We start from the raw sequence: 23,852 nt of genomic DNA, 5'->3' as shown, positions 1-23,852 counted from the left end.
ACAACTCTCTCAAGTCTCAACTATCTTTTATTATATCAATTATCGAGTTTTTACTTTCTTGTGCTGCAAAATATACAATATCAATTCAATTTTTACAGTTTATTAGTTACAATTTCAATTCATCCAATTCTCAATTCTCACAATCTCACTACATTTATCATAAATAATCACTGAAATGGATCAACTTTCATTTGTTGAGAGCTTGTTCGATACAGGATGTGAGCCACATCATGGAGAATCGCCTAGGACGCTGCAAAGTCAATTTCCAAATGAATTTGCCGATCTAAATGACATACCGATACCTGAAGATGTTCACATTCACGGTCAGGGAAGCCACAATCCAGTTGATTTGGATGATATTAACGTTCCCGAAGCGGAACATGAAGATGAAGATCAGCAATTAAATATCCCAGATGCGAGGGGAAAGCGAAAGGCCAAAAAACAAGCAACATGTTGGGATCACTTTAAGTTGATTTCAACCGAAAAAGTCGTTGATGGCCTTGCAGAATCTAAAGCAGTATGTAAATACTACGAACAAAGATTGGCATGGCAAAAAGGAATTGGTACCACTCATCTCAACCACCACTACAAATCATGTGTAGCCAGACATGGACTTCTTCCAGCTGGTCAAATACAATTGCAACTTGGCAGTCCAGGCGCCGGTTCTACAACTTCACTCCTATCCACGTGGGGGTATTCGGACGACGATACTCGAACCGGAATGGTGAAATTTGTTGCCGCCACTGAGTTGCCTCTAGCTATTGCAGACAACCAACACTTCGTCTCGTTCGTGAAAGATTATCTACAACCGAGGTACGTTGGGGTAAGTCGAAACACTCTTCGTGCCGATACAATAAATTATTTCAATAATTCAAAACAACAATTAATTATGGATTTGCAACAATATGCAGGTATTATATCCTTAACTTCTGATATATGGGAACGGGTTAATAGAAAAGCATATATAGCTGCAACCGCACACTATATAGACCCACTTTGATGCATGTATAAGAAAATTATTGCTTTTAGAATTATTGAATTTCCTCACAATGCTAATAATATATATAATGTTATTATCATTATTGTTAGAGAATATCATTGTAAGGCTAAAATTCAATCTTTTACTTTTGATAATGCTAGTGTTAATAAGGTAATTGTCGATAAATTGTGTAGGACACTTCAACCTGATTTTGGTGGGTATTTGTTTCATATTCATTGTGTGTGTCATATCTTGAATTTAATTGTGCAAGATGGTTTAAAACATATAAAGGATGAACTTCAAAGGATTAGAAATGCATTAGTATATATTACAATCTCTCCTAGTAGAAAACAAGCATTTGAAGATTTTTGTGTCGAACTAGGGGTGATGACTGCTAAAACATTTGTTAGCGACGTATGTCATAGATGGAATTTTACATACTTGCTATTAAAATCATGTGAAGGTTTCAAAAATTTAATAACTGACTTTTATAACAATAGATATGTTAGAAGTGATGACGATAGTATGTTAAATGAATCCGATTGGATTTTAGCTTTGAAAGTTAAACGATTTTTGACATTTTTTTATGAGACCACAAAGATTTTATCCAGCGTTATTACCCCACAAGCTGTATGGTGCTTGAACGCCTTTATATAATTGCAAGAACATTCCATAAATATAAAAATGATCCTGCTTTTAGTGAGATTTTAATTGCTATGGAATTAAAGTTTAGAAAATATTGGGAAGAACTGCCTATGTTATTTCCTTTAGCATACACAATGAACCCCCAATATAATATTTCGAGAACTAAATACGTAATTGATCAAATCAATAAAGTTTTAATACTCGATACACCTATCACCTATAATAATTTAGAGCAAACATTATGTGGAATGTATGATTTATATGCATAAAAAATGGGTGCGAATATTAGTCGGGTACCCTCTGCTGCACCTACTCCTTCTGCTGAAACTGAAGAAGATGCTGCGGAAATAATGAATTTATTTCAGGGCATTAATATATTTAGATATGATGCAATTGCAATGTGTTCATCTAGTGCCATGTCGTCTACATCTGCATCTCATCAAATATCGACCAATATTCAAAATGTGATGCCTGCCGAATTAATTGATTATTTCAATCATAATATGCCAACGGACAAAACAATTAAAAAAACTCCAGAAAAAGTAATTGAATTCTGGCGAAAGTATGAAAGACGTTGGCTAATTGTTTCTGCAATTGCGAAAGATCTATTGACACCTCCGGTTAGCACTGTTGCTTCGGAACTGCTTTTAGTGCAGGTAAAAGGGTTTTGACCGATGTTAGGAGCCGACTGAAAGAAGATGTTTTGGAAGCGTTAATGTGTGTGAAAGATTGGCAGGACGCTCATTTTCGACTACAAGATAAATACGCTAAAATTGCATGTCGTCAGGTAAGTGATATTTGATTTAATTATATTAATCAATTTTTTTTATTTTTTAATCGTTAAATTTAATTTTCTTTAAAAAATTGTACACGTTACAACAAGTTGTTCGTGTACAATTTTTAACTCCGCCTAATTAAAATTGATATAGCCGGTCCCCAGCCCGGATAAAGGAGGAGGGTTTACATTTTATTAACTTTAAAAAGAAATCAAAAAAATATATTTTTTGTAAATGTATTTCAAAAAATAATTCGTTTTCACTCTATAAATATTTTATAGTTTATAAAAAGTATTACAAATTACAATATGATATAAATAAATAAAAAATAAAAACTTATTTTCGTTAAATTATTTGTATTTTTTAACACTTTTTTATTTTTAAAACTCTATTCTTTATTAACTTTAAAAAGAAATCAAAAAATATATTTTTTGTAAATGTATTTCAAAAAATAATTCGTTTTCATTATATAAATATTTTATAGTTTATAAAAAGTATTACAAATTACAATATGATATAAATAAAAAATAAATAAAAACTTGTTTTCGTTAAATTATTTGTATTTTTTTACACTTTTTATTTTTTAACACTTTTTATTTTTAAAACTCTATTCTTTATTTAAAAAAAATAGGCGAGCCCACAAGTCGAAGTTCGGCTCGGCCCACGAGCTCGCCCAATTTCAACTAGCCGAATCCGAGCTCGGCTCGTTGAAAACAAGCCACGAGCTCGGCTCGCCACGAGCACGAGCCGAGCTTGTGGCATTAAGGGCCGAGCCGGCTCCATTGCCAACCCTAAAATTATGTATTATAGTTTTGTGGGCTCAGCTCGGCCCATTGCCAACCCTAAAATTATGTATTATAGTTTTGTGAGAGATGAATATCCCTTATGCATCTTATTTGTAGTTACATTTTCTGCTTCATAACCAACTATCAAGAATGACAAAAACCTTCGGTCTGGACCTATAGTTTAACTGTTAGGATCTTATGTAATGTCTTCAAAATGATAATGAAATAGTAATGATAATATAAGTTGAAAATGATAATGTAAGTTGAGAATGTGCCCATGAACAGCATGTCTTTTATACATCTTATTTGTAGTCAAATTTTCTTCTTTACAACCATCTGTTGGAAATGACAGAATCCTTCTGTTGGGATGGTATGCAACTTTTATCTATATAATTATTTTGCTTGTAAACTTAAATACGACTAATGTCTGCAAACGATAATAAAATGAAAATGATAATAAATTTTCGAATGAGTTTGAAGCAAAATAAATTTTTGAATATAGGGGTGAAACAGGAGCTTCATTCTGTGACCATTATCGTTAATTTTTATTTTTCTATTGTTCATAGATCATTCGAAGAGTTTAAATTCTCTCATCTTTCATATATTTCAAAAGGTAAGGCTAAGGCTATATCGTCCCCCTCTCATGTGTACTTCAAATTTCTAAATATAAAACGTGGTAGAGTACTCCTAACACCCCCTCACTTGTGTCTAGATGGAGGCTTAAAAACTTTATCTAGACATTGATGGGGGGAGAGTGTGTGTGTGTGTACCTTAGTATAAAATAAGTATTTTCCTACTATATGAAAAGGAGAATTAGAAGTTACTGTAGTTGGCAACAGTAAAATCTTCCATTTTATCACACTGTAGCAATTTTTTTTAATAGTGGGTGGAAGGAAAAAAAGACGTCGTGTTATCTTCAATCATTTCTCCATTTTCACGCGCCATTTCACTGCAACCATCACCTCCACTGCAATATTTCTTCATTTTCACGCACTGCTTCACTTCATCCAATCCAATACTAATAAAGAAGAGAAACTAAATGATTTAACAAATTAAAGAACAAAAAAAAAAAGAATTGCAGGCAAAAATAGAAAAAAATTATTATAAAGTTTTTGATTAAATTGAAATAATTAAAAATAAAAATAAATACTATTTAACTAAAATTGAAAAAATTACGTTATATCATAAAACGAAAAGAATTTTAAATCGAACAAAAAATTATTCATAATATGAAGAAACAAGAAATTTTAAAACAATTTTCAAAAAATATATAATAAAAACAAAAATAAATTAAACAAAAGAAAGTTACAAAAATTAAAAAAAAAAGAATATATAAATATTATTTAATTAAAATTGAAAATTTTAAATTTTATCATAAAAAGAAAAGAATTAAAAAGAATTTTAAATAAAAAATAATTCATAATATGAACAAAAAAAAAATTTTAAAATGAGGAGAAAGAATTTCTCTCCAATTTCTCCATCCATGGAGTTCTCCTCATCTACTGAGAGAATTCTTTTTTATTTTTTCCTCATTTATTTTTTCTTTTTTAAAATTTCTTTGGTTCATACTATAAATAAATATTTTTGATTTAAAGTTCTTTTTAATTCTTTTTTCTTTATGATAAAATTTAAATTTTTTAAATTTTAATTAAATAATATTTATATATTCTTTATTTAATTTTCGTAACTTTCTTTTATTTAATTTGTTTTTAAAATTCTTTTTAAAATTCTTTTTTTCATATTATAAATAATTTTTTTCGATTTAAAATTCTTTTTGTTTTATGATAAAACGTATTTTTTTCATTTTTAATAAAATAATATTTATTTTTAAGTTTTAATTATTTCAATTTAATTAAAAAACTTTATAATAATTTTTTTAAAATTTTATTTTTTATCTCCTTTTTTTATCTCTTCTTACCTGCATTTACAGTATAAAACGATATCGTTTCCCTTGAATGGCAAAACCACTTATTCCATTAATATGATAAAAGATTTAATGTATCTTACATATAATTATAGAAAAATATTAATTATTTAATTAATAATCATTAAATGTTGATCAATGTATGTTATATTCACTCCTTATACCTCAATGTTTGAGATTAATTTTTTTTTCAAAAATGGAAAAAAAATCAAAATAATGACTAAAATCAAGAATTCTAATCTTAATGATTATTCTTTTCAACTCCACATATAGAAGGTATTCTATCCTACAAAAATTCAAATGTTAGAACATTGAACAAAAAATAGTGGAATAAAGCATAATCTCAAAACATTAAGTGAACTCAATTGTAACTATCATTTTACACCAACAGAATAAAAAAAACTAAATGATTTAACAAATTAAAGAACAAAAAAAATTGCAGGCGAAAAAAAAGTTATTATAACGTCTTTTAATTGCAATGAACCAAACGATTGAACTTCACCAAACACTTCGAATCTTCAACAAGTTTTAAAAAATCTACAATTTTGACCTTAATAAAAATACAATAAATGCAAAACTCGTACAACGCATGTGACATTGACTAGTAGTTATAAATGAGAGGAAAGTTGCACAACCAAACATGAATAAATTTGAGAATACTTAAAGCATGTTTGAAAGTTGTTTATAGTTGGTCTAAATTATAAATAGATAGCATTGGGTGTAGTGGATATGCGAGTATACTGTTCGTATGAAACCCGCAAGCATACGAGATCGTTGACAAGTAATAAATTTAGTGAATTAAAAGTATCGTCCCACGAAAAATAAAATTTAATTAAGTATACTAGTATTTAATTAGATTCAAAGTAAATGAGTAAAAGTGATTTACGTGATTTTTAATTATTCTAATTTAATCTACGAAAACGTGTAAAATGTGAATTGAATATATATATGGGAAGAGTGTATTGGATTACGAATCCACCTATTATTATCTATTCCAATTCTCAATTACGTAGCTAGTTTTCCTCTTTCATTCTTGACAATCGATAATTCTATTATAATTAATTTTCTTTTCCAAGACAAATTAAATCTATCATATTCACGACCCGATCCTTTTCCTAGTCCGAATTCATATGAATATAACGCATTCAATTTCATAATTATCTCAAAGATTGCACACGTGATAAATCTTATTCCTAAAATTTATTGCACGTATGTTAATCATGCAGTATTCTAAACCTATTGTGAGCTCCCCAGCACGACAACAAGCAATCATATATTTAATTGGTGACCAAGCAATCAAATAATAAAATTAAGCATGCAAGATTAATCAACAATTGTAAGAATTTAACTATATCTGTCGACACATAAAAATTCAGCCCAAATCGAACGGCCCAAAGAATGAAACCCAATTAGAGGATCCCCAAATCAGATAGCCCAAAGAACGAAGCCCAATCAGACAATTCAAGATGAAGGCCCAAATAGGGAGGCCCGTGAACGCGGTAACACCATCGCCCAAACTTGCAAGTTGCCCAGGATCTGAGCGAATGGAATGACATGCAGTCACCCAAAGCTGCTACTCTATTCTCGCCCAAACCTTCGAGTCGCCCAAGATCTTGGCAAACATGAAGTGTTATGGTTATCAAGAAGCGGAGTTATCAAAACAGTTATTAAGCAGCCCTATCACGTTCCACGATTCAAGGAATTCAATCGAAAACGGTTGAACGACAAAGAGTAATGGCAGCAGTTAAAAAAAGGAAGTTCCATGACAAGTTGGCCATTATAGGAAAGTGGGCAGTTATAGAACGATCAAGCAGTTTTTAGACGGTTGATCACAAAGAGATCATCCAGGGAGTATAAAAGGAAGAAAAGACATAGAGCAAAAGATCCCCGAATAAAAAAAACTCTCGAACAGAGAACATGTAACTTTAAATTTCTTAGTTTAGATTTAAACACTTCTTTCAGTAACTCGTATGCTTGCGCCCCTTGGAGGCATTCTGTTTTTACTTTCCGATTGTAAAGACATCGTCGATAAAGAACACCCCTTTTTGGGACTTTGTCTTAAGAGGTTTGTCCCTTACACAATCGTTTGATCCCTTTTTAATTGTTAGCGACGAACAAGCGCGAAACAATTTGGCACGCCCAGTGGGACAGTGGTGTTTGGTGTTGAAAATACAAAAGGTGAAACAATATGCCTCAGAGATCCGATAAGGAAGCAGCAAGTCAAGGAGGAGTCCAGTCTGTGATCGAGCGATATGAGGAACAGCATGCCTCTCCACGAACAGATGGACAGAATCAGAGCAGTAAAAGTCGTTACGAACCAATGACAGAGTTGGGTCCTCGAACCATGCGTGCACTACTTGGAGAACTCACACAAGATGTCGTTGAACAGGTAAATCTTTGAAGTATTCATAATATGGAAGGATATACCCAAAATGGGAATGCACATTATGACAACATGGTCAAACAACTAAACACTTTGAACGAAATAATGAATAAGTTAGTAGGCCAAATATGTCAACCGGTTATGCCTCTTGCAAATCACTTTCAAACTAGGACAATTGTGGGACATAATCCCTCAATCCTAAATCCGAATCAAGGGATAGAACCACTTTCTGGTCTCTCTACTTCAAACCAAGGAGGTGGTGCAGTGCCAAATCAGAACAATGGTAGTGGTACGTCTAACTTGGGAGGTAATCCAAATGTAAGAGATAATGTCCTAAACAATGGACAGAATACCCCACATGTTAATGAGGGAATAGATGTTCAGGCTAATGGTAATGGCCCTAATCATGGTAACTTTATTGCCAATCAAGGACTAAATATCAGGCCTCATGCAAATCAACCGGTTAACCAACCTGTAGGAATTCTATATGACCCCAACGTCATGTTGAGGAATCAGATTATGGAAATCGTACAGGATCATATGGCTTTTGTGGTGCGTCCTGTCATTAGGCCGACTTACACAAAGCCATATCCTGATTGGGTAGACCAAGCATATCCATGGCCTAGATGGTATAAAGTGCCAGAATTCTCACTGTTTACCGGTTTAGGAGAGGTGTCTACTCTAGAACACATAGGGCGATTCACATTGCAAAGTGGTGATGTAACTGATTACCATAAAATGAGGCTTTTCCCTAGTTCATTAACAGGAGTAGCTTTCTCCTGGTTCATCAACTTGCCAGCGAACTCTGTTCAAACATGGCAACAATTGGAACAATTATTCCACGCTCAGTTTTATAAAATTGAGTCTGAAGTCACTTTGGCTGATTTGGCGAATCTACGTCAAATGCCAAACGAATGGGCAGAAAGTTTTCTCCAAAAGTTCAAGACAGCAAGAAGTAAGTATTTTGTACCTCTGCCCGAAAAAGAATTTGTCAAAATCGCTCAGGGCTGTTTGAGCTTTGATTTAAAAAAAGAAATTCCAAGACAAGGAATTTCCTAACCTTTTCCAGTTGAGTGCGAATATGATTAGGTATGAACGACAGATAAGAGAAGAAGAGCAGATGAAAAATTTTAGTAAAGGAACTTATTACAAAGACCCAAATTTTGACGTTCATACCATCAGCGACGAGTCATACGATCAAGTCAAAACGTGTTTGGCCAAATTGGTCAAAGGAGACACGTATACTTGTCCTATAATGGCTAAGCCTAGACCATCGGGCAAAGATAAGCCCATGAAAGATGGAAACATAAAGGTTAGAACGTTCTCGTTCGATGTAACCAAAGCTGACCTTATATTTGATAAATTATATAGGGATAAGCAGATAAAGCTGAGCGATAAGCATAAATTGTCAAACCCTGAACAAATTAAGGGTAAAAAATATTGTAAGTGGCATAATGCATGGTCACATTTGACTAACAATTGCTTGGTTTTTCGCCATGTATTGCAGGATGCCATTAAATCAGGACGAATTACGTTCGACGATAAGAAGAAGATGGCAGTGGATGAAAATCCTTTTCCACAGCCACTTGGAGTGAACATGGTGACGTCTGGTTTCAAAAACAAGTTGCCAAAATTCAAGTTGGTCATAGATGATGGAGAAGAGGACCCTGGACCACATCCTAGTGTCTTTGAACGAATCAAGGGGAAAGAGCCAAAAAAGGACGAAGACATCTTGTGTGCAAGATGTAAAAGAAAAGTGAGTGGGAACACGGAGAAACCAGGGATATGGCAGCTTCCCCATCGCCCTACTTTCTTCCCAAACACTCAGCTTGGTAGAGGGCGTGGTACATCATTCTATAGAGGACCGCCTTTTGAGAGGTAGTTTAGGCCAGTAGATAATGGGAGAACATTCAGGCCGCAACCTCGCCGGCCAAATGTATGACATTCGTTCCAGTATAATGCAGGAAGGGCAATACCCTTCGATGAGATGACTAGAACCCAACAAAGGCGTTTCTAACGAAACTATGGATGAATGATGAGGCAGCAACAGGGAGTGCCACATCCTAAAACGCCTAAACTACTCAAGGTAGCCAATCAAAATGTTCTCAAAGATAATGAAGAGATCGGTACAGATGAATCAATGAAAGGACTGCAAAAACTTCTTCTAGGAGATCAAAGTTTGAGCGAGACAGAAGGGATGTAGAAAATCTAGATCAGCCCCTTACTATCTAGTTCGGTACGTTACCTCCTGTCGTGGCTAATAATTACTTACTGACCAATGAATTCAAGAATAAAGAAAAAGAAGAAGAAGAAAGGGAGGACAACGAAGGAGAGGCTTGCGTGCTGGAATGTGAAGAAGGCCAGACTTCTAGAGAGGCCTACAATGATGAAGAAGACGACGGGATGACAGACATCAAAGAAGAAATCGACCTAGAAGCAGAAAAAAGAATGAGAGGAGTATCGCACAATACTCTGTTGAAGCAACTACATCGAGAGGGGGTTCGTGAAGTAGACTTGTTGCGAGAACCATCTGGGCGTCCTTTCGATTTCTACGTACTGTACGGGACGCCCAAAAGGAAGAAGAGAGTGCCTCGCTCTGAAAAGTATGGATCACTTCCAAGAATAATGCCCCCTTCCACAGGTTCATTAACTGATGAGGAAGCATTAGAAAACAGTAAGGAGGAAATTCAGGAGACAGAGAGGCTCAGCACGATATGCTGTACGTCGACTTATCACGGGGGATAATTCGACAGAAAACAAGCAGGAAGTAGAAATAGAGGCTGTCGAAAAGGTTATTTTTAAACGGTCAGCCATGAAATTGACTAAACACTTGAGGCCATTATACGTTAAAGCTCTAGTTAACGGCATTCCTGTGGCAAAAGTGCTTGTCGACAATGGAGCAGCTATAAACACCATTCCATCTAGGATGATGAGGAAATTTACAAAGACAGAGGGTGACATGATTCCAACAGAAGTCATCCTTACGAGTTTCAATGGAGGAGCAACTTCAGCTAAGGGAGTTATGCCATTGGACATAACTATAGGGACAACTACTAGGACCACAGTCTTCTTTGTAATAGATGGTCCTACTAGTTACAATGTGTTACTAGGAAGAGATTGGATACACGAAAGTCGCTGTATACCCTCATCGCTCCATCAATGCCTGATTTTTTGGAATAACAAGGGCGAAGCAGAGGTGGTACAGGCCGATCATAGGCCTTTTGTCGCAGAAGTAAACTCGGTGGAAAAGTTCATGTACGAAGGAAACTATGGACCTGTCAGGGTAGTACAAGATGGGGAAGAAACCCAAGTTGTCGCACAAAGCGAAGAGCCATTTTCAGTGGACGCACTCACTGAAATGTTCAGACAGATGAGGCCAAATATAGTGGCCCTAGAAGAGCCAGTAATTGGCAAAAGAATAATTAAGGAGTCTTGAATGAGTTCTAAACAACAAGAGCAAACGGCCGATATTCAGGCCTTCAAAGCCAAATTAATGGCTTTCAATAAGGAATGCAATGACAAGGCGAAAGAAGAGACAACCCTGAAAGCGCTGAAAGACAAATTAGCAGTATTCGAGTTAGAACAAAGCATTGGCCGAGAAGTCAACAAGGTGGACTGTTTAGAAGAAGAAGTACTTAAAAGGGAACTAGACGACGAAGTGATGTGGATCATCAAACCTGGATACGCTCAAGCACAAGACCCTCTGGTCAAAGTAAATATTGGCAATGAAGGAGAAGATCGTCCAACATTCATCAGCCAGATGCTCGATCAAGAGGTTAGTGATAAATTAATCACTTTGCTAAAGGAGTATAAAGATTGTTTTGTTTGGGAATATGAACAAATGCCCGGTTTAGATAGAGACTTGGTGGAATATAGGTTACCAACTAAACCTAATTTTAAACCTCATAGGCAGCCTCCTAGACGCTTTGCTCCTAATGTACTCCCTAAGATTAAGAAAGAGATAGAGCGATTATTGAAAGCAGGCTTTATTAGAACAGCCAGATATGTCGAATGGTTGTCCAATATCGTGCCAGTACTAAAAAAGAATGGTAAACTAATGGTGTGCATAGACTTTAGGAACTTAAACATAGCTACACCTAAAGATGAGTATCCAATGCCCACGGTGGATTCTTTAGTAGACTCAACTGCCGGACACGTCATGTATTCTTTCATAGATGGGTATTCAGGATACAATCAAATTTATATAGCTGAAGAAGACATACACAAAACTGCCTTTAGATGCCCTGGGTCTCTAGGATATTTTGAATGGGTGGTCATGCCTTTCGGCCTAAAAAATGCAGGAGCAACTTATCAAATGGAATTTAATCTTTCATGATATGATAGGCAAGTTTGTTGAAGTGTATGTAGATGACATAGTGGTCAAATCCATTAAAGAAGAGGACCATTTCGAACAGTTAAGATGTTCGTTTGAGCGAATGAAGTAATATAAGTTAAAGTTGAATCCCTTGAAATGTGCATTTGGTGTTAATGCAGTGAACTTTCTTGGTTTCTTGGTACACAAAAGAGGGATTGAACTTGATAAAAATAAAGCGAAGTCCATTTTAGAGGCCAAACCACCTAGCAACAAAAAGAATTGCAAAGGTTTCTAGGCCAAGTAAACTTTTTAAGACGCTTTATTTCTAACTGTGCAGGGCAAACTAAAGTCTTTTCGTCGCTCTTAAAGCTGAAAAATCAGGACGAATTCGTCTGGAAAGAAGAACATCAAAAGGCTTTCGAAAGCCTGAAGACATATTTATCAAGTCCACCAGTGTTAGTGTCACCAATCCAAGGACGGCCAATGAAAGTGTACGTATCGGCTGAGAAAGAATCAATAGCTGGAATGGTTGCACAGGAAGACCAATTTGGTGAAGAAAGGGCAATTTACTACTTAAGTAGATGGTTAACAAAATGTGAATGTAATTACTCTGCTATCGAAAAATTATGTCTTGCATTGTATTTCACATGTACAAAATTAAGGGCTTATTTACGGCTCGTAACCGTTTATTTAATTTCTAAAGTAAGTTTAGTTAAGTATATGTTCTCGCGCCCCATTTTACAACAAAGGGTAGGCCTTTGGACATTAGCTTTATCAGAATTCGAGATACAATATATACCTCAAAAGGCAGTCAAAAATCAGGCTTTGGCTAACTTTCTATCCGATCATCCATGTCTTGACATGTCCGAAGAAATTGAATTAGAAATCAATTCGTTCGAGCTAAAACCTTGGGTGTTGTATTTCGATGGGTCAAAAACCTCTAAAGGTGCAAGAGTAGGAGTAGCATTGATTAATCTTTTAGGGATTTGCTACAAGGTCACGTTCACTTTAGACAGGATGTGCACCAACAATCAGGCCAAATATGAAGCCTTAATCGTAGGCCTAGAACTAATGATAGAAATGGGAGTAAAAAATGTGATCGTTAGGGGTGATTCTCAATTGGTAATTCACCAATTGATTGGTGATTTTAAATGCCAAAGTGATTCCATTATAAGTCAATATGAGATCGCCCAAGAATTGTTAGAAGAATTCGACCAAGTAGAACTTCAATGCGTTAATAGGATATATAACGACGTGGCAAATGAGTTGGCCCAAATGGCCTCAGGGTATTCAAAAGTTTTAATTTGGAAGTCTACTTGTGAGTATGGAACCATATTACCCGTGACCCAAAGAAGGGCGAGAAGGATTGAACTTCACTGCATACAAGATGGAGATGCAATGGATTGGAGAACGGAGATTAAAAGGTTCCTTAAAGAACCTAATGGAGGGATTAGTAGGAAAATGAAGCTGTGTTTGCTGAACTATACACTAATAGATGAAGAGTTGTTTAAGAAATACTCTGATGGTGTATTGCTAAAGTGTGTAAGTTTGCAAGAAGCTAGGACGATCATGGCTGAGGTGCACGAAAGGATATGTGGAGCTCATCAAGCTGGCCAAAAGATGAGATGGTTAATTATTAGGAGTGGATATTTTTGGCCAAAGATGGGAGAATTATGCGTTCAGTATGCAAAGAATTGTTTAGCATGCCAAAAGCATGGTCCAATACAAAGGGCGCCAGCACGAGAGATGGCACCTATTATTAAAACTTGGCCGTTCAAGGGTTGGGCGATAGACCTGATAGGGAAGATTTATCCCCCATCGTCCAAGCAACATACTTTTGTTATAGTTGCAACCGACTATTTCACCAAGTGGGTAGAGGCGGTACATTTGAAAGAGATCACCCAAAAGAATATCATAGAGTTTATCCGTGATCACATCATTTATAGGTTTGGAATTTCACAAATGTTGATCGTAGATCACGAAACATCTTTGAATGGGGATCAAGTGACCAAATTTTTTAGCGAATTTGGGGTTAAATTAGTAAACTCCATACCATATTACGCTCAATCCAACGGACAAGCAGAATCTTCTAATAAGATTCTAAAAAATATAATCAGAAAGATGATAGATGAAAATGCCAGAAATTGGCACGAATGTCTGAATAAGGCCTAATGGGCTTATAGAACATCACCTAGGTCAAGTACCAAAATTACTCCTTTCCAACTTACTTATGAACAGGAGGCTGTTTTGCCTATGGAAATCAACGTGCAATCGATTAGAGTGTGCTTGCAACATAAGTTAAATGATGATGAGTATACCGAATCACTAGTTCAAAATTTGTTGGGGTTGGACGAATTAAAGTTGGACGTCTTAGATAGATTGCAAGTTCAAAAACAGAGAATGGCTAAGTTTTATAATAAAAAAGTCATAGCCAAGTCGTTCAGCCTGGGCGAATTAGTTTGGAAGACGATACTCCTTTTGGATAGCAAGGATCCAAATTACGAGAAGTGGTCGCCCAATTGGGAAGGACCATACAAAGTAAACAGTGTGTTGCCCAATGGAGCATATCATTTGGAAGATTTAGATGGCACCAAGCACGTGAGATTCATCAACGGCAAATATTTGAAAAAATATGTTCCTTCTTTATGGGAAAGTGAACAGATAAAAGTGTAATCAAAACATGTTGAACGATTAGGGATAAAAAGGTCAGAGCGAAATACGTTCAAATAAATTCCTTTATTATTCGCTCAATTTCTTGGGAGGCGTTACGCTTTTTAGCAGCCATTCTCACCTTGCAGTCGTCCATTTTGGCTTGAAGTTCCTTCATCTGAGCAGCCAAACTAGCCATCAAAGAGTCTTCAATCATGACTTCAGAAGAGATTTCTTTCAACTCGTCCTCGGCTTTGTTGATCTCCTGACGCAAAGACTCTTTTTCAGATACGGCGCGAAGATATTGAGTACTTTTGGCCTTCAGTTCAACATTTTTGGCCAGCAAGGAGAGGACCTCGGAATGGATAACTTTCAACGTCGCTTTAAAATCAGCAGAAAGATTGAGCGACGGAAGTGTCAGTGCTTGCTCCAACTTCGCATTCAAATGCTCAAGTTTATCCTTATGTCTGGCAGCACTAGCCTTACCAATGTCCATATCCATCAAGGACACGTACTCAAATATCGACTGCTTGAAGAACTTCATATCTTCCTCTGAAGAAGTGGCAGGACGACCAGATGGAGTAGGGCGAGATGTCTTGACTTGCTCCCAGGAAGCGAACAAGTCTTGGATGGAACGCACAATCTTATCAGCATCCTGCAAAGAAAATCGCCAATACTAAAGATTCTCAATACAACGAACAAGATGGAAATAAAAGTGAAGCAAAGATTACCTCATCAATAATCTTGGAAGATGGCATATCCTCAGCCAAGTCTGCCCCCTGTGGCTCCACCATTCGCGAGGGCTTCCCCTTGTCTGAGCGAGAAGATGTTGCCACATTGGGCAGACTCATAGGAGCATCTGCAGAACTCAAAAACAACAAATTAGAAACCAATAGCACAAGCAAAGGTAAAGCATCAAAAAACTGAATTACCTTCTGTTTCGATGTTTGGGGGTTGACGCCCTGGGAAGAAGGTGGCTCATCCATTGGTTGTGATGAGGAGTCTGGGACTGAAGATGTCTCTTTAAGCGTAGTCCCTTTATCAGCTGGTTTGGATGAAGCAGCCTCAACAGAGGATGATGGAGCAGGAGCTGCCGATACCAAAGCCTTTAAAGGAGAGGCTGAACTTTTCTGAGAAGTCCAAATAAATCATCAGCACACAAAAAAGTTTCAAGTATGGAAAAGTATGCTTGTGAGTAAACCAATTTAATTACCTTCCTCCTGATGATAAGAGGGGTATCATCATCATCAACATCATCCTCCAAAATGGGAGATGCTGAGGCTGGCCGTTTGCGGCTCGGGGCACTTTTGGCTGCAGTAGGCTTGGCAAGGAGAGAAGAAGATGGACGAGCAGACTGTTTAGCGCGACGAGGAGGAGAAGGACTCCGGATGGACAAAGGGGTGACTAAAACAGGAGGAGGGGAAGAAATGCTCGGCTGGTCCAGTGAATGAAAGGCACGATTGGCATCAGTCGCAAACAATCTGCGCTTCACTGACGGCCAGAGCTGTTCAAAAAGGGGATGGATGGCACGGCTGGAATTGAAGGGGGCTAATGAAAAATGGCTCGTCAAAAGAAGATTGCGAGCATTTATAACCTCTTCCTCCGCCTTATTAATAATATGGAAGCAGTCTATCAAGTTCCTTGAATAGCAAGGAGGAACAGGCCAGGTTTGGTCGAAACCAAGTTGGCGAGCAAAAAATTGGGGAGCATATATTTCTACCCCTACCTTGGCATTGGTCCCAGTCAAAATATCATGAAATAACTCCCTCCCGGTTAAAAACTGGATCCAAATGAGCAGAGAGGTGCTCACGCTGTCTATAGTGGAGGGAGGATGCACATAGTCTGGAGTCAAAAAGGGAAGAAAATGAAAGAATGAAGGGATTGAATCCAAAGAATAAAAGAATGAAAAAATGTCCCTTCTAGATATATTTACAGGAGCCAGGGGCTCAATGGCTAGCCCATAGCAGCTAGCAGAAGAACGAGAAATTGATGGAGCACCAAGCAATGGAAAATAGGATCTCAACCACATTTGAGTGAACCAAAGAGGTCCACTGCCAGTGAGAGATGCACCATTCTTCAATTGAGTTTGAAGAGAAGTCATGCCTCTATAGAGGGCAGCCAAAAAGAAAGAACATAAATTCAGAGGCCTGCCACGCGCCAATTCGTGCGCTATTAGTAAATAGTTCAGGGAGGGCTTTATGCTTGGCACACACAAAACATATTTACAAATCCAAACCAGAAGAAAGGCCACTCGCTCAGTATGGGAAGGCTTCAGCGCTCGAATGGTTATGAAGGATTTGCAGGCTTGAATAAGACTCGGTGAGGTTTTTACCAAACTTTGGGGCGCCACCAGAAACCAAGATACCGGGAAAAATGGTATCGCCCAAAGGTGGCAGATTCATTAGGGCCCCAACATCCCATAAAGTAATAGACATGGGGCCAAGAGGGAAAACAAAGGTATTATATTCAGAAGACCAAAAACTTAAAGCAATCGAAAAAAGTGTTGAATCAAAAGTAGGGGGTTGAAGAGAGATTTCTAACAAATTAGAAATCCTAGCATTATCAAAAAGTGCCTTAGTAGGACCATGGTCCACAAGGCGAGCATGCCACCTACGAAAAACTACGTCAGATTTGGGCCAAGTGCGAATACCTCTTTCGCGAAGTGGCCCCAGCGGCAGATAGTTTAGAAATGGAGGGCCTTGAGTACAAGGAAACAGCTGGCCCACCGCCGCTTGTTCGACTACCTCTGCATTGTTGAAGAAAGGACCTAGGTAGAACTCATTGAGTTCGACATTGGCAGGTGCGAGAAAGTTCGGAGTTATGTATGGGCGATTAAGGAGTTTCTGAAAGTCTTCAAAACTAAAGGAGTCGCCAGATTGAGATTGAGAAGTAGCCATTAGGGACGAAATGGAGTTTTTCAGAGTTACGTAGCAGGGAAGCAAAGAGATGAACAGTAAAATTGTGAGAGAGAAGCTCGAAAAAGTGAGGCGTGATTTAATGGTGCAGTGAAATGGCGTATTTGGGGGTTATAAGGGTTTGCAAAACGTCGCACCTTTTCAAAGCTATGGAAGAAAACAATGATTGAAATTCTTGGGAATTTCGAATGTTGCTGGAAACACAAAAGTGAATATGACAAAATTTAATAATTGGTATTAATTCTGCCATATTGGGGGGTAATTGTTGACACATAAAAATTTAGCCCAAATCGAACAGCCCAAGGAATGAAGCCCAATTGGAGGATCCCCAAATCAGATAGCCCAAAGAACGAAGCCTAATCAGACAATTCAGGATGAAGGCCCAAATAGGGAGGCCCGTGAACGTGGTAACACCATCGCCCAAGCTTGCAAGTCGCCCAGGATCTGAGCGAATGGAATGTTGTGCAGTCGCCCAGAGCTGCTACTATATTCTTGCCCAAACCTTCGAGTCGCCCAAGATCTTGGCAAACATAAAGTGTTATGGTTATCAAGAAGCGCAGTTATCAAAGCAGTTATTAAGCAGCCCTATCACGTTCCACGATTCAAGGAATTCAATCGAAAACGGTTGAACGACAAAGAGTAATGGCAGCAGTTAAAAAAGGCAGTTCCATGACAAGTTGGCCATTACGAGGAAAGTGGGCAGTTATAGAACGATCAAGCAGTTTTTAGGCGGTTGATCACAAAGAGATCATCCATGGAGTATAAAAGGAAGAAAAGACATAGAGCAAAAGATCCCCGAATAAAAAAACTCTCGAACAGAGAACATGTAATTTTAAATTTCTTAGTTTAGATTTAAACACTTCTTTCAGTAACTCGTGTGCTTGCGCCCCTTGGAGGCATTCTATTTTTACTTTCTGATTGTAAAGACATCGTCGATAAAGAACACCCCTTTTTGGGACTTTGTCTCAAGAGGTTTGTCCCTTACACAATCGTCTGATCCCTTTTTAATTGTTAGCGACGAACCCGCGCAAAACAATATCACCTGTCTTGAATTAAAAATAAATAATTATGGGTTTCATCTTCATCCTATACATGAGAAAAATTAGCCTAACATATTGTTGGAATTAAACACATAAAGTTGGAAGGACATCACCGAGAAATTGACGGAAAGTGAATTTATTTTCCAATTTCGTGTTGCGCCGCCTTTTCCTTTCAATTTCAGCTCCAACATCCACTTTTTTCTCCAATGTATCACGGTTTCTGTGTGTAGATATACTTGATGAACAGCCGTGTATATATGTATGTATTTCAGCAGCCTTTTATGTCTTCATGATGCTCATAACCGCCCTATTGACTCACAAAACAAATCTAGTTCTTCTTCAATTTCTCAGCCCAAATGTTGTGTGTTTTAAAAATAATTCCAGCAGCCTATGTATGAATATAACATACACCAATAGCCGACAGTTGTATGTTTGTCTATTCCCTTCTTCTCTTTTGTTTTCCAAGCGCCAACAATTGTATGTGCTTTCCCAAATTCAGCAGCTGTCTTCCCTCAATTATTTGTGTTTTTTTGTGTGTATATATCTTGCAAATTCAGCCCCCGACTCCTGCCTTTTTTTCTGTAGGTTTTCTTCTCCTCCTCTCCAATTGCATGTGTAAGAGTAAGAATATATACACACACACAGACACACCACAACTGGCAGCCCCCGGAATCCCTATTCCCATTAAATTCCAATTACCCACTACAAGTCAAAAAGGGCCCAATTAGATTGATATTTGCTTTGGGGTCCTTAATTCTTCCATATTGCAGTGCAAGTTTATCCTTGATACAATTTTCTTTGTGTGGTCAATGTCATTCTCAACTTCAACTTGTGAAATTTAATCCCAAATCATAAATTTTAATCAATTATGTCCTTCTTCTCTTCCACTTGCTTCAAACGGGTTCGTCACTAAAATCAAAATAAATTAACCCAAGTTAAATAGAAATTAATAAATTGACGATATATAAACTTAATAATGTGGCCTAAGTAAATGCACAAATTGCACTTATCAAACACCCCCAAACTTAAACTTTTGTTCATCCTCGAACAAACACAGAGACATGCAAAATTATTTGGTTAAACTGTTTAACTTTTTACGTCGGGATTTAAAATCACGGCATTAAATCTACAAACCGCTTCAAAGTCACAATACCAAACTAATATCCACTTTTCCAATGCAAAACCGGCGTGTGTGTGTGAAGAACTAAGTAGACATTAATGAATTCATAAATTGTTTTAATTCCCGACCCTCTATGGTCAAATATTGAATCTCTCGTAAGATTCACACACCCTCAAACTTATTCTTTTTCACTCTTTTCCCAGAGTGTAATCTAAGATTGAATTTTTCAATAATATTCTCACATCTCCAATTCAGGTTGACGTCACTGGTTGCAAGTCTACACATCAATGAATAAGGATTCTCAAATTATTTGATTGCTTGGACTGTCAAGACTCAATTAGACTATTATCCTTCATTGAACGTCAACTCCCTTGAACAAGTGTTGGGATTTAACAAGGCAATAAGTGCTTTCCCTTTTTTCATGCACTTGCTTTTTCTTATTTTTAAATTTTTTTTTTCACTCCCCTTTAAGCTTTTTAGATGACCCATGTAGTAGGCTTTAGGCCAATGACTCTCAAGTCAGATGATTTTAGGGCACCAAATTTTAAGATACCCTTGCAGGCTTAGTTGCTCAAGTCATAAAAGCTCCATAGAGAAATTTTAAATTTCAAAATATATGCCTTGATTAGTACAATGCCCCTTATCACACACCTATTCAAGCAAATCGACCTCCAATTTAAGATTTTCACCCAATTTTATCCTGTTAATCTCAGACAATCCATACAAACTTTTTATACAAGGAATCCACATTCACATCCGTATTTTCCTACAGCAGTAAGATCCCCAAATTGTGCTAAATTTGGTCTAAGGATAGATAATTGGTATGGTTTGGGTAAAACATCTATGTCCAGTTACATCAATCTATCACATGCATGAATTAATTTATTTCATCACAATGTCAGCTCAGTTCTAGTGTGCATATAATATCAAGTTTTAAGTTTCAATCAGTCTGGCATACATCCTATCCACAGTTCATAAATCAACACCAAATTTCAATTTTAATCATCATTGTCAGTCAAACTGTCTAACCCACACAAACACACAACCAAGAATTAAAAAAAAAACTGAAGATTTTTTTTTAAAATTTAGCACACAAAAACAATTTTTTTTTTCTTTTTAAATAAACACACAAAAACAAATGCTCAGAAAAAAAACTTACGAAAACCAAAAAATTTAAAGTTTTTCCCACTCCCAAATTTAAACCCGACATTGTCCTCAATGTCTTAAAGATAATTAAGAATGTAAGGGGACAAGAAAGAAAAGGACTAAGGTACTCCCTAGATTTTTCTAGTGAGTTTGGAAGGGATTATGGGTGGCGGCTAGACAATATTCTTCATCATGCTTTTCTCTTGATCTATGTTGGTTTGAGTGTTTTACGAGGTCATGTTCCTACGTATGACAATCAAATCAAACATTAGAAATCAAATAACCTAGAACATGTGTTACTTAGCCCAAACACTCAAAATAACCAACATTCAACTTAAAGGTCTAAGTGGAAACATGATAGGATGAAGATACCCTCTAAATTTAAACGTGCATAAATCTAATGCAAACTAATAATCAGAACAAGTCTATATGCAATGCAATGCAGAAAGCAAAATAAATAAATGGTAATGAAATTAGGTTGCCCCCAATAAGCTCTTAATTTATAGTTTTTAGCTAGATTTTGTTATTTTGGTCATTCATGGTAACTTGAAGAGAGAGTTTTCGGCTCTACATTTTATGCACTGATTGCACTTCCTTCTTTCATCTTTCACCCTCCACACAATTAAATTTTCATTGGTGTCCCTACCAACAATTTCACCTTCATTTGGTCTGCCTTTGTAGCTCACCCAATGATCTACTCGTTGACAATCCTCAAAGTATGATGGTTGCTTGATTGAATTCTCCATGGTGAAGCTCTGTTGTTTATCCTCTACCCTCAAGACTATTTCATTAGCATCAAAATCTAGCAAGGCTCGGCTTGTAGACAAGAATGGCCTTCTCAGAATTATTAACATCTGAGATGCCTCTTCAATGTCCAGGATGATGAAGTCAGCTGGAAAAATAAACTCCCCCCCCCCTTGATAAGAATGTCTTCGACTATTTCGTAAGGGTGTTTCAGTGATTGGTCCGCTAGCTGAAGAATAATAGATGCCGCCTTAGGATCTCCTAATCCCAGCTTTCTGTAAAGAGGTAAGGAAATTAAATTAATACTTGCTCCTGAATCAATTAAACAATTTATATTATTTAAATTTCCTATGGAACAAGGTAGAGTGAAACTCTATGGATCTTTAAGGTTGGGAGGGATAATGTGCTGGATGATCGCAATGCACTCTTCAAATAGTGCTATTGTTTCATGTTCTGGCAGCTTTCTCTTCTTAGTCAATATCTCCTTCAAAAACTTAGCATAATTTGGAATTTGTAAAATAGCGTCAATAAAAGGAATGTTGATGTGAAGTTGTTCGAGGGTGTTCAAGAAATTTTTGAATTGTTTTTCTAGTTTATTGTTTTGCAACCATTAAGGGAATGGAACTAAATGTGTGTTTTTATTGCTAAGAGCGGTTGCCTTAACCTATGGATTGTCTGACTGATCTTCTTAATTAACATTTGATATTTTTTCAGACTGGCCCACTTGTTCTTTCCCCGAGGTAGGTATTCGATTCTCCTCAGTCCCCTTCTTCTTCACTGTGATTTCTGGCAGCTGAACTCTGCTTCTTGTTGTGATAGCCTGGGCTTGTTCATTTTTAGGTTGTCTTTGAAGCCTTTGAGGGAATGGGATAGGCAACACATAAGTTTGAACAGGTGTAGCAGGCTTGATCAATGGTGTCTCGATAGTTGCATAATTTACAACTTCAACAGCTAATACCTGTTCCTTTGGATTCTTTTTTGTATCGCTCAATAGAGTACCTTGTGCTCTATTGGCTAATGCAATTGCTATCTGTCCCACCTGTTTCTCTAAGTTATGTATAGAGGCTTGCTGATTCTGTATCACCGTCTCCTCCAATGATTGCCTCTTTTCTTCTTTTTGCTGAATTGCTAGTGGATTGCCCCTCATCTGATTTACTTGATCTGAATTATCAACCCACGCGTAGTTAGGATGCTTGTTCAAACTCGGATGGTAGTTGTATGTGTAAGGTCCATTTTGCCTCTGATAGTTCTGCGCATAACTGACATTTGCTGGTTGACCTATGTGAGTAGAAGCCAAAGAGCAATTTGCGGTAATATGATCCACCCCACAACTTGCACACTTCGGAGTTGGAGTTTGTACCATATTCACAGAATGGGTCAAAGAGTCAAGCTTTCTAGTTATTGCCTCCATCTGTGCTGTCAACGCTATCACTGCATCCACATTATATATGCCAGTTGTTTTCCTCGAGACTTCCTTGTCGCTTGGCCACATCGATTGATTTTCTGCTATCCTCTCATACAGCTCATAAGCATCGTCCACGTTTATAGCCATTATCGATCCTCCCGCTGAAGCATCTACCATATTCTTGAATTCTTGGCGTATTTCATAGTAAAAGATGTACATTTGCACTTGTTTAGGAATTTCAAGATTAGGGCACTTCCTTAATAAGTTCTTATACATTTCCCATGTCTCTGGATAGCTCTCGAGTTCTTTCTGCTTAAATGTGTGGATTTCATTCCGAATTTGATGAACTCGAGTTGGCGAAAAAAACTTCATGGTAAATTTTTGAATCATATCATTCCACGATACAATGCTCCCAGGAGGTTGTGACATCATCCATATTTTTGCACCCTCCTTCAAAGTGTGAGGAAATGGACACATTCGAAATGCATCCCGTGACATCCCCTTGTGGCTAATTACGTCACACTGCATGGTAAAAGTTTGAATGTGTTCATGTGAATTTTTCGTAGTTTTCCCGTTGAACCTGATGATTTTGAAAAAGGTTTATGACATTTGGTCGGATGTGGAAGTTAGCTTGTCCAAAGGGCGAATAGATAATCGGAGGTTGAATTGGTGCTGGCACTGGATTTACAAAATCTCTCACTGAAACTTCTCCATGATTTGCTACTGCCCTCGACGGATCTGGTTGAATTGGCTGAGATAGTGGCAATGGGTTTTGAGCTTGATTCTGATGTTGGTTTTTTGCCATATCTCTCACTCATCTCTGCTCTCTTCTTCGTTGTATGAAAGTCCTTTCGATTTCGGGATCTATTGGAAGAAGCTCAATCTTGTCAGAAGTTTGCATAAACTGTGATTTTCTAAAAAGAGTAAAACGAGAGACTTAGATCGTTCGATGAATAGCCTTAAACAAATAAAGTAAAGAGGAAAAGAAAAAGAAAAATGAATAAAAACTGCAAATCTAAAAATAAC

The 23,852-nt window shown here is 37.0% G+C and overlaps 1 protein-coding gene across 1 annotated transcript; it reads right to left on the bottom strand.

Moving 5' to 3' along the window:
- Nucleotides 1-4,061: 4,061 nt before the first annotated feature.
- LOC111380654 lies at nucleotides 4,062-23,631 on the bottom strand. Its single transcript, XM_023004281.1, has 5 exons — nucleotides 23,407-23,631; nucleotides 22,138-23,348; nucleotides 21,584-21,696; nucleotides 21,260-21,542; nucleotides 4,062-4,203 (listed from the first exon to the last, which is right to left on the bottom strand). Exons 1-5 carry the CDS (start codon nucleotides 23,629-23,631, stop codon nucleotides 4,062-4,064), a joined length of 1,974 nt encoding a protein of 657 aa, XP_022860049.1.
- Nucleotides 23,632-23,852: the final 221 nt, after the last annotated feature.

The sequence above is a fragment of the Olea europaea genome, unplaced genomic scaffold (genome assembly GCF_002742605.1).
Source record: "Olea europaea var. sylvestris unplaced genomic scaffold, O_europaea_v1 scaffold218, whole genome shotgun sequence".
Taxonomy (NCBI): Eukaryota; Viridiplantae; Streptophyta; class Magnoliopsida; order Lamiales; family Oleaceae; genus Olea; species Olea europaea.
The sequence above is the reverse complement of the archived record's forward strand: the minus strand, read 5'-3'. Positions and strand labels throughout refer to the sequence as shown.

Excerpts from the sequence above, each read along its gene's own strand:
- LOC111380654 (XM_023004281.1), bottom strand. The coding sequence starts at position 23,631 with ATGGCAAAAAACCAACATCAGAATCAAGCTCAAAACCCATTGCCACTA. Across the intron at positions 21,697-22,137 it reads GGGAAAGAACAAGTGGGCCA|AAAGCTGGGATTAGGAGATC; the intron begins GTCTGAAAAAAT and ends ACCTCTTTACAG. Across the intron at positions 21,543-21,583 it reads TCTTATCAAGGGGGGGGGGA|AGGCATCTCAGATGTTAATA; the intron begins GTTTATTTTTCC and ends TGGACATTGAAG.